Source organism: Ictidomys tridecemlineatus, chromosome 3 (genome assembly GCF_052094955.1).
Source record: "Ictidomys tridecemlineatus isolate mIctTri1 chromosome 3, mIctTri1.hap1, whole genome shotgun sequence".
NCBI lineage: Eukaryota > Metazoa > Chordata > Mammalia > Rodentia > Sciuridae > Ictidomys > Ictidomys tridecemlineatus.
Genome location: NC_135479.1, coordinates 144,169,277 through 144,181,476, shown reverse-complemented (window position 1 = coordinate 144,181,476; position 12,200 = coordinate 144,169,277). Strand labels below are relative to the sequence as shown.

General features: G+C 40.4%; 1 protein-coding gene across 27 annotated transcripts in view; it reads left to right on the top strand.

Moving 5' to 3' along the window:
* Kalrn (kalirin RhoGEF kinase) overlaps positions 1-12,200 on the top strand; it is a 626,048-nt gene that overhangs the window by 277,385 nt on the left and 336,463 nt on the right. For all 27 annotated transcript variants that reach the window (XM_078044068.1, XM_078044066.1, XM_078044074.1 and 24 more), the window contains exon 10: positions 11,064-11,186. In XM_078044068.1, the coding sequence (XP_077900194.1) occupies positions 11,064-11,186 (123 nt within the window). The remainder of the gene's footprint in view (positions 1-11,063; positions 11,187-12,200) is intronic.

The following is a 12,200-nucleotide window of genomic DNA, read 5'->3' as shown; positions in this document are numbered from 1 at the left end:
TGGAGTTGGAGCAGAGAGTTCCCTCTGGTGGGGCTGAGATTTCACTAGTCCTTGGAGCACAGGTAGGGAAGCTGGGGGTGGTGTTCTTGAGGAGGGCCTGAAAGCAGGGAGCTAAGTTACAGGCAGGGGACAGAGGAGAAGTCTAACAGGATGCTGCCTCTTGGAAGTGATGGTGGGAGGTGAGTCTGAAGGGGCTAGGTGAATTCTTGATGGTGTGAACATGCTATGACACATTGGAGGCTCCTGTGTCTTCCCTTAAAAATAGTGTCTTGCTTTTAAGCCGTTCCACTCAGGTGGCAGAATTTATCAGAACCTAGTGACTTATTCTGAATCTATGAAAATTAATATTTTTACTGGATAATTTTTAAAAAATGTTCTAATTAGTTATACATGACAGTAGAATGCATTTTGACATGTTGTACATAAATGTAGCATAATTTTTTTCCCCTCTGGCAGTACATGATGCTGAGTCACAACAGTAGTGTAATAATGCATGTATATAGGGTAATAATGTCTCTTATTCTACCATCTTTCCCATCTCCACCACACCACCCCTCTCCTCACTTTCTTCTGCACTCTCCAAAGTTCCTTCATTCTTCCCTACCCCATCCCACCCCTCCCACACACACACTATGGATCAACATCTGCTTATCATAGAAAACATTTGGCCTTTGGTTTTTGGGGATTGGCTTATTTCCCTTAGCATGACATTCTCCAGCTCTATCCATTTACCTGCAAATGCCATAATTTCATTCTTCTTTAAGGATCAGTAATATTCCATTGTGTGTATGTAACACATTTTCTTTATCCATTCATCTGTTGAAGGGCATCTAGGTTGGTTCCATAGTTTAGCTATTGTGAATTCAGCTGCTATAAACATTGATGTAACTGTGCCACTGTAGTATGCTGATTTTAAGTCCTTTGGGTATAAACCAAGGCCTGGGATAGCTGGGTCAAACAGTGGTTCCATTCCAAGTTTTCTGAGGAATCCCCATACTGCTTTTCACACTGGTTGCATCAATTTGCTGTCCCACCAGCAATATATGAGTGTGCCTTTTTCCCCACATCCTCATCAGCACTTGTTATTACTTGTATTCTTGATAATGCTATTCTGACTAGAGTGAGATGAAATGAAAATTAATTTTGAAGTCCGTAGTTCCTCTACCTACTGCAAATGGATAGGGCAGTACAAATCTCATCTGCTTCCATGAATTTTTCTGGAGCCTCATGTGAAAACTTAGAACTTTTCTTATGTCAATTCTTGCTTGCCAAAGAGTGTCTGAAAGGGATTTGAGAGTAATTTAAAAAAAAAAACAAAAACCTCCAAATAGTCTTTCACCAGCTGTAGTGACTATAGCTCCTTAATCATTCTAAACTAAGTTGGTCATTGTGTAATCCAACTGACAGCTTTGGATAATACACAATGAGCACTGTGGGTTGCTCTTAGAATGATTAGTGGTTAAGAAAAAAAAAGTGACCAGAATAATAATGGGTGCAGAAACTTTCTCTTCCCATAAGATGAAAGAATGAAAATATCTAAGAAACCAAGGCTCAGGGCCACCTTCTGTACCCAATCAGATCAGAGAATGCACACATGGGGGAACCATCTTCAAAGTTTGAAACATAATGGTTAATTGGGAGTTGGATTCAAACATCAGAGGGAAGACTGGTTCCAGGCCTGAGATTTCATTACTTAGATTAAATATGTCTATAAAATTCATGTTGTTCAAAGCTCAGGATTCCTCATGTGTGTAAATAAATGTGATCGAACATCTAATCCCATCACTTGGTTTTTCTTATTTTATACATATGAGACAGGTAGCAGTCCCCCCTGCCTTTTTTTTTTAAATACTGGGGGTTGAACCCAGCAACTATTTACCACTGTGCTACAACCCCAGTCTTTTTTTATTTTTTATTTTGAAACAGGGTTTTGCTAAGTTGCTGAGGGTCTAAGTTACTGAAGCTGGCCTTGTCCTTACAGTCCCACCTGAGCCTCCCAAATTGCTGGGATTACAGGTGTGTGCCACTGTGCACTGCTGGTTCCCATTTTTCTGATGAAGAAATTGAGGTTTAGGAAAGATTAAATAAACTTCCAGGGTCACACAGCTAGTGGCAGGTCAGGGAGTCAAACCCAAGTCCACCTAACATCAAAGTTCATGCTTGTTAGCCTCCCTGCTTTCAGGAACTGTGCTGGGTGATGGGAAAAGAGAAACACTCTGACCTTGAGAGATTTGTAATTTTATTGCTGGAATATCACTGATCAAAGGGCCCTGATAGATTAATTGGTCCCAAAGGATAAGATTTGCACAACAACCTACAGCTACTGACAGCCTGAGATTAATCCTCAGACTACCTGAGCTATAAGACAGTCAGACTCCAATACTCCTTTCCAGATGTCCCATCATTTAAAAATTACAGCTGTTTATCTGTAGCACAAATTACCCTAAAACAGTTACTACCCATTCTCATTTATTTTTCAGTTACAATCACATTAACTCAGCCTTGCCGATGCTGATCTTTGTGGCCTATATCTTGAAGGATATTCATTTGCTGTGGTAGTAATCAGAAACTTTAAAGTTCTCAGCTTCATTTTGTGGTGGTTGTTGTTTTTCTAATTAGTTATACACGATGGCAGAATTCATTTTGATTCATTGTACACAAACGGAGCACAACTTTTCATTTCTCTGGTTGTACACCATGTAGAGTCACACCGACCGTGCAATCATCCATGTACTTACTTAAGATAATGATATCCAACTTATTCTGCCATCTTTCAGCTTAGTTTTTTGATGGCAATCCTCTGATCATTTGGACAATTTCAAGTAGATAATAGATGCTTTTTTGTGGCAGAGTAAAAGCCCAGGGTAGGAGGCTTAGAGGAATCTGGGAGGGAGGAAGAGATGGAAGCTCCTGCTCCACAGTTGGAGTGAGGTAGATGCCCCCCCCCCACTTTCCCTTTGGTGTCACCATCTTTGGGCCATCTTCTGTCCCTCTTCTCTAGGAGGAGGTAGAACTGAGAGCTCTGGGCTCTGCTCCTCTCTGTGTGCTCCCAGCCTTTGCAGGCTAGGGAGTGAGCTAGAGGCTCCTCACTGGCCTGCTCAGACCCTTCCTGTCTGAGGACTTCATGGACTACTAGCCCCTCTTCTCCTGATTACTCCATAGCGCACCCTGCTGGCTGTGCCTTGCCCTACTTCATGCCTGCTTCATGCCCCTTTCCTACCCCAGCCTTCTTCCTTGATATTCTTGTTGGTATTTACTTTGTTTTTCTTAATGCAAACACTATCCTGACAGAAAGTGGTTTTTCTATGGTGAGCATCTACCAAGAAAGGACCTGAGCACCTCCTTCCAGAAGATAATGGGAGGCTGGTGAGGCCTAGGACGCAGTGAGAGGAGGAAGTCGCCCCAGGAGTTACCGAGCCTCAGGTCTTCCTCTCCACAATAAATTTTTAACATCCTTAATGTTCTCAGTCATTTTTTAAATTTATTATGTTAATGCATGACTAATTGGTCACCATCCAGAATCGCCTCTTTCTGATAACCCCTGTGCTTATCATGTCCTTGACCTCAACCTGCTAATTCTGGAAATATGAATACAAGGCTAAAGGATAAACAAAAAAAAAAGCTATGGAAGGATTCTGAGCAGAGAAAAAACATGATCAGGGTGAAGTCTGAGGTAATCTGGTTGGAGTGGAGAGAGACTAGGAGCCACAGTCATAGTGTGTCACAGAATAGCCATGGATCTGAGAGCATTTATTTAAAAATAGATAAAAACTGCTGTCCATTTTGTTATAGGAAACAGGAGGTGTCAAGTGTGAATATGGATTTGTATTTCTCTAGTGTGGTCCTTGGACTTCTGGCATTAAAGTCATCTAACAGAGTGGAGGTCTTGTCAAACCCACAGATCATGAGGCCCTATGCCACACATTCTGTTTCAGAATCTGAGGGTGAGTGGCATCTACATTTTAGAGCCCCAGGTGAGATTCCAAAGTTCAGAACCTCTGATAAGTGTTGCAAGCCTTAGTGATGAGAGGCATGCTATACCATAGACTGGCATCAAGTCCTGAGGCTGAGGAGAGTCTCTCAGGGAGATACCAGTTACCCCATCCTCAGTTTTGTTCAGAAAAGACAGGTGCAGGATGGTTGGGTATTTGCAGGGCCAGGGGTTGGGAGTGGCTGAGACTTGGGGTCCTCGGATTCTCAACTGGCTTTTACCCAGCTTTGAGTCTGTCAGGAGAAAGGACTGCAACTCTCAGGGGAAGGAGAGTCTATATACCTGCTAATGAGTTTTAGCTCAGTTTTCTCAGAAAAGTGATGGCTTTTCCTGCCATAGTAAGACATTTATTTTGATCATACTTGTTCCAAAGAGGGAACAGAAAATGACTTACTGGTAATTGGGCATTCCTAGCATGTGCTCGAGTCAAAGCCCAACTGGATGTGGGGTGGCACTTACTGTTCCCTCTGGAACTAACGCTCAGTGTGCTGTGCAAGGAGACAGAAATAATGAATTGAGGGACTCTCCTGGGTACTCTTACACATCGTGTGTACTTGAGCCTTTAACAACAAAATGTGTTACAGTTGCCTGATGGCATATAAACACTCCTTCATTGGCCTCAGAATGTCGGCTTTCCAAACTAGTGGGGTGGGGAGCTGGGGCATCAGGAAATAGGAGTGGAAAGGGAGGAGTTTTTTCATGTACATAAAGCATCAAATTCCTTGTTTTTCTTACTGTGGATCAAATTATGACAAATTTAATAGCATATTTTGAATAAGATGCTTTATCTATCAGAGAAAGCCAAATGAGAGAATGAAAGGATTAGGATTCTGATTCCACATTTGTTCACAAAATGTCTTCATTTCCTTTTATGGATTTGCCCTTTTTTACACAGGAAGCTCCAAAATCAGATTTAAAATATATAGTTATCAATGAACCTTTTTAAATTTATTTGTTTATATGCAATGCTAAGAATCAAACCCAGTGCCTCACACATGCTAGGCAAGTGCTCTACCACTGAGCCACAACCCTAGCCTGCCCAAAATGAGATTTTTAAGTTTTCTTACTTATCCAGCAAACACTGTTTGAGAACACAGCAGTGAACCAAACAAAAGCCTCTCTATCCATATAGAATCTTACACTTGGAGGTAGAAATTAAACAACACCCAAAACAAACAAATATGCATTTGCCCGTCCTCTCATGATAGCCAGTGATGTGTGAGTGGGGAACCAAATGAACACACAATGGGGATGGCTTTAAAAAGAGGGTCCAGGCCCATGGAGCAGGACCTACAAATCCCTCAAGACAAGAATGGTCTCCCATTAATTCAGTCACATTCATGGCCACTGTTCGGAGATGATCAATAATTCTCTTCTAAAAGATTTTTTTCCCTTCTCCTTGACAACTAGAAAGGACTGTCTCCTGCCCTGAAAAATATTCCAACTTGATTGTATGCTGGTTGAAATAAACATAATTAGATGAGAAAGAAAGGGTGATTAAGAAATTATGGATAATGGTTTTTAGATTGGCTCCCAAATTTGGTTTGAGATGTGAGTGTCTTTCTTAGAAAAGGCTTTCTGGGAAAGGATCAGTTTCTAGTTGGGGCAAGAGAAAAGAAGTAGAGCTTTACAGGTTGCCTGCTGTAATATTGAGTCTTGGTTGACCTGTGCTATTATTCCCAGTCACTGGGCAAAATTAGTCATCTTCAGAATGGGGCAGCATAACTTCTCCCAAGAGGAGTAGAGCAGGAGTCTCAGTCACAGAGGCATATGACAATTTATAGTCATGAACATTCACTGTTTATTTCCCAAGTATGAGGTACAGGCAGGATGCTGCATAGTGGGTGATGGGAGGATTCAGTATGAAAATTCCATCCTCCTTTTGTTCCCCTGAAACTCCCTGCCAGGTGGGGAAGTGAGGGCCAGAGGGTGTGGAGGTGCACGAAGACACAGCTTTGAAGTAAGGGGTGCTGAGATAGAGTTGCAATGGAAATGGGAAGCAGGCTAATGTTCAGCCCAAAAACATATGCCAGAGGGATCCACCTGAGTTCAGTTCAGCTGAACATGTACGAAGCAACAACTCTTGTGCAGTGCTATGCCATGTCCTGAGATTATAAGGAAGTTGGAGTTCAGCAGGAGAAGACAGGCCTGTGGGCCATAATCATTTGAACAGAATTAAAATAAAGCAACAGCCACCCAGCCTGGATGGTTACTAAAGAATAGATGATTTCCACAGGCAGGGATTCCGAGAAGGAGCTTAAAAGGTGACTAGGAGGCAGGCTGGAGAGTGGGTATAGGGAGAAAAGGGATATAGACATTCAAGGGAAGGGGACAGTGAGATGAGAACCAGCCTCTAAGGTGTTGAGGGATGAGGCAGGAGCTCCCTGGAGATGGGGTGAAGAGTGAGTGGACTTCAGTGTCAGGTTAATGGTCTGCTCAAAAACTATGCCACAGTGAAAAGCCCCTTTAATAATGTATAGGTTGATTCCACTTAAGTTTTGGGGTTGTGTTTTTAAAATGGATTTTTATATTAGTAGTATCCATCTAGATTAACAATATGTAATTTATTTTAAGCCTTAACATGTAAATTACTTCTTTAAAATTAAAGGAACAGTTTGCCAGAATCAGATTGACAACTGTCATTGGAAGCCACTTCCCACTCAAGTTCAGGGGCACAGCTGTCATTTATGAAAATGAGAGCATAAGTATGGAAGGAGAAAAAAGTCTTAGGAAAAATCTGTCATCCTGTTCTACTTCTTGTTACTCATTTGCTTCTGCTCCAGTGACTAGCTTTGTCTTCTACCCAGCTATTCAAGCCCTGACCTTGGGGTCAGCCTTGCTATTGGCCTCTCCACTATCACCACACTAAATTACCAAATCCTAGCATTCTTTCCCCAAACCTGTCTCCCCATAGTCACTGACTTTGGCCTTGTATGAGCTACCATCAACTCTAACCAGAATTTCTGTGGTCACCTCCTGTTTTCCTGTGTCTACTCTTGCTTCCCTCCAATTGATGTTCCATAAATCTTGCTAACATAGAACAAGATTTTTAAAATGCAGATCAGGTGATACCTCTCTTCTTGCAACTTTTTGGTAGTTCTCAGAATGAACACTTAAATCTCCTATTCAGCACAACAGGACTTTCTACAACCTGGTTTCATCTTCTCTGGGTGTATTTCTTACTTATTCCCTACCCAAGCCATGTTGGACTTTTTAATGTCTAACTTAGTTTAAGTCCCACTCTCAGATCTCAACCAAACCTTATTTCTTCAGAGAGGTGTTTCTTGACCACCCCAGCTAGGATCCAATTGTTGGCATTTTACATCTTTGCAATTAATGAGGAGTTGTGTGATTTAGTGACCAGTACTTATTACCTCGATAGCCTGAGTTCCTGGATGCTAGACCATGCCTGCCTATATACTACAGCACCCACTATTTCTTATCTGTTCAAAGTCATTGACAGATATGAATAACTATCATTCTGTACCAACATGACTATTACTGGTCATTGAGTATCTTAAATATAATCTTATATTTAAGAGAAACGAGGAGTACCTAGATGGATGATCATACTGCAGAAGCAACTATATTTTGGCTAGAAAGTCAATTTATTCTTCATCCAGTAGTGCTCAGACTCTGGGGCTTGGCTTGCATTAACTAGACTCACCAAAACTGGTAGATATCTAGAATTCTAATGCTGCGAATTAATTTTTGGTGTGTAATATAATTGTCAGGTATGCTAGTTTCTGCTCAGAGTCACATTTCTCTGCTGTGCAGAATCTACCTACAAAGCTGGGCTGTGTTTCCAGGGTTAGAGAATATGAAAACAGAGTCAAGAGAGTTTATGGTCTGAATGTGCGCATCGAGCAGTGAGAGCTCTAAATGATCTGGCTGAAAACAAAACATTCAAAAATCAGTATTTTTAAAAAGACCTCAAATAATATGCTTATCCATCCTTGGGTACTTTCTCTGTCTTTATGTATTACTAAAGTAATTTTGTTCACTTCCTAAATCATTTGCTTTTTTATTTGTTAGGCTGGTTTTCAAGCAGCCCCTGAATCTTTATCCAGGTTGCACATATTTTCCCACAGCTTCAGTTCTACCAGCAGAAGTTGCACTAAGAGGTGACAATAAAAGATCACAGAACCAAGTTATGTTTAAATGGAGGAAAAGCCTTTCAAATATGAAATAATAGGATTTTAAGTGGTAAAGGCATAGCTAATTAAGTAAACTAAAAATGAATTGATATTTTAATGAAAGCCATGCCACTTAGAAAGGAAACAAATTACCTAAAAAACAAAAAGGTTTAAAAGTTGTGCACTCCAGGGAGTGCAAAAAGGAGCTGTGTATGCACTAGTAGATGAAACATATGCCTCTTCAATCAGTGTGCTGTAGAATAACCAATTTTCTTAAAACTAGAGATATAAAAATGAAATAAGATAAATTTATGAAAATATTGGGAGATAAGGTCATACTTATCTAAATTTTAAAAAAATGTGATATGAAAAATCTGTTGTAAATTCCAAAAGCACTCATGAAAGGTTACAAGATAACTCTTTTATATATGAAAAAATATTTCTCAAACCTCAATTCATTATCAAAAGGGGCTAATAAAAGTTTAAATATGCATCAAAATTCTGTAACTTAACCTATGATACAATATCTGGGGAACTTTATGCCGAGAAATATTTATCATTGACCTTGTATGCCAAAGCTTTTAATTCCCTTTATGAGACAATATCATGAGATGTAATTGTGGCAGGCCAAGTAAAAATATACTCTCTTGACTTTTTTTTTTTTTTTGGTTGAAATTTCACCACAAATAATTCTAAAGAAATGTAGGTTTTTCTAAGAAACACTCAAGATTTCCTTTCTATTCTGCTTACAGTGTGTGCAAAAGGTGAAATACCAGCATTATCACAATTACTTTTTACAGATGGGCATCCAGAATATTATTTTAAAAAATACATTGCCAGAATGTTATATAAAGTGTTTACAATATTCATACCTAATGTTTAGATAAATAGCCATTTTGGATAATAGTGGATAATTGTCTGACCTTTCATCTTTGTTACATGAATGCTTGTTAAACCTCATTTTTTACATTTACATAGATCTGTCTCTGAACTGCACTATGTTGGTATGGACTTTGGGATGATGACACTAAAGACTTTGAAGACCTCCGTACTTTGCACATTTCAGACATTGATTAACCTAAATGCCAGAGTAAGCGAAGTCAAAGGCTGGATTCTGTACAGCCTGAACTCCCATATCTGTAGGCCATGGAACGATTTGGTCTACCTCTGCTTGCCACAGGGCAGTCTGTGTAAGAAACAGGAATCAATGGAAGCATCCTTTTTAACAGACACAGTTCATCTAAATCACTTCCCAAAAAGTCCTTCTAAACTCTGAGAAGTCCATTACATCATTAATCAAATGTTTAGTTAATTGGCCAGCAGGAGCAGAATGGGCTCGGTTGAGTGTTGGCAGAATCCTGGCAGGTGTGTCTATACTATAATTCTGATTTACTGAGTGCCCAGCTCTTCAGAGACCAGAAATGAACTTCTTTCCTTCCCCCTGGGATGCACACATTTTTTGTGAAGCCATCTGTGATAATACAAAGAGAATGTTAAGATCTTTTTCCCTGCTGCATTTCAAGGCTTTACTCAGGGGTTTCTAAGCCCTCTCCCAAGTGCCCCTTGGGAAATGTATTTTCTCACTTTCTCATTATCCCCTCACTTGTCCTTTTACTGCCCCAGCCACATCTGCTCCAACTTTTATATACATTAAGACTAGTATCCTTGGGCCAAATCACTAGACTTATAAATTTTTTATTTGTTATGTTTAGATATACATGATAGTAGAGTGTATTTTGACATATTATACATACATGGAGTATAATTTCCCATTCTTATGGTTGGACGTGATGTGGAGTTACACTGGTCATGTATTCATATATGAATATAGGAAAGTTATGTCCTATTCATTCTACTATCTTTCCCATTCCCATCTCCCCTCCTTTCCCTTCATTCCCCTGTGTCTGATCCAATGAATTTATATTCTTTGCTCCCCCTCCCTTATTATATGTTAGCAGCCACATATCAGAGAGAACATTTGGCCTTTGATTCTTTGGGATTGGCTTATTTTACTTGGCATGATAGTCTCCAGTTCCATCTATTTATTGGCAAATGCCATAATTTCATTCTTCTTTATGGCTGATTAATATTCCATTATGTGTATGTACCACATTTTCCTTATCTGTTCATCTGTTGTGGAGCACCTCGGTTCCATAGCTTGGCTATTGAAATCACTCGATTTTTAAGACTGGAAGAACATGGCGTCTCCAATACTTACTATAAGAATCATAGATATTAAAGGCCTTAGAATACAAAGACCTTAACTTATTTGGTTGGTTGGTTGGAGCTGATTGGAAGAGAGGTAGAAAGAAGCCAGAGAAGGCTTCTGTGCTAGGGATCAGCAATCTTGAGCTGACTACTATAGGCTTTACTTCCAAGATTAGGGGCCCAGGGAGCGTGATGAAACAGAATCTCCATGACTGGTCATCACTGCTATGAGCATTTTTGTGGTGGAATGAAGACAAGTTGTGAGGGTCAAGCTAGTGCCTAACCTGCCATTACCTAATTTCCTGCCAATTAGTCTGACTTTACATGGCCGGAGTAGAGGCAATGGAGGTTTAAACTGTGCCTGATGGTCTTTGTAGCTTATTTAAAGCATAGTTTAGCATGTGCAAGGCCCTGCATTCACTCTTTAGACCAAAACCAAATAGAAAATAAAACAAATAAAATGATGGGTTAATTAAGGCTTAGAAAGCTGAAAGAATGAGGGAAGTCTATTCTGGAGATCAAGGAGTTGAATTTAGTTAAAGGTAGAACATTATATTGCCAATGACTGCTGAAATCCCTTGTGTTCATAGTGGGCTAAACATTTCTACCAGACTGCTCTTGCTGAAGCTGAGGGATGGGGAATAGGTAGGACTGAAGCAGTTGCACGTATTGTTATATTTATTTCCTTTTTCTGGGAATCATTGTTTCTGTTTTTCTTCTCTGGCCAGGTGTTGGACTGGATTGAAAACCACGGTGAGGCCTTTCTTAGCAAACACACTGGGGTTGGGAAGTCCCTGCATCGAGCTCGAGCCCTGCAGAAGAGACACGATGACTTTGAAGAAGTGGCTCAGGTGAGATGTTTGTGTGTGTGATGAGAGCATGTTGGTTTGATAGCCTGTGGCTACTAAGCCTGATGCAATGAGGACTTTGTGTTCTCGTAGCTCACTAGGTTAGTGGTAAAGAGACCCCCAAGTTTATGGTCTTCAAAGAAAATTTTCCTGCCAGCATCATCTAAAAATGCCTTGTCTACAAGATGGTGTTGGCAGGCAGGTAACATTATTAGAACCATCATCAATCCAGGGCTACTGCTGTTAACTGTCACTGCCAGTGAGTCTGAGCTAAAAGTCACCCTGGCTCTGCTTGCAAAGATGTGTACCTTCCAGGACTCTGAGGAAGAATTGCTGGCCACTGGGCAGAATGTGCCCAGACATTATGTCTTGGGATCACTTAACAAAATTTAGTCTATAATTTATATAGCATTCAGTCTTTTATCTGAGCTGTGCAGGTGACCCCAAAAGAGCAGTTTTCTAACTTGTGCAAAGATATGGTATAAGAGGACCCAATCATTTGTCTAATGCTAGAATAACAAAACAGGTTTTCTTTTCAGAGTCTCCACCTCAGATATTTTATTGTAGATGTAAAGAATGCCTTTATTTTATTTATTTTTACGTGGTGCTAAGGATGGAATCCAGTGTCTCACTCTTGCTAGGCAAGTGCTCTGCTACTGAGCTATAGCCCCCAGGCCTATCTTCACTCTTTATTTCTCTGTTGGGGGATTTCCAAATGGATCCTGAAAAATTTTCATCTTCAAGATGAAATATGCTGTCTGCTTGTTTTGTCAGGTGGGGTTAATTGTAGTAGAAAATAAAACTCTTAAGTGTTGGGATAGCGAGGGCAGCTTTATGGGATTGAGGAGTGGGTGCTGCTGAAGCTAGGAGGTGACAAAGCTGTGTTTTGCCACATCATGGCTTTATCCAGCACTGGCTGTGATCCCACCAGGGGGTAGCCATTCTTTGTTGTGCAAAGTCCCAGTCCTTATCCAGGGAGGCTGCCAGTCCCAGACAGACATATGCTGTGGGCTCAAA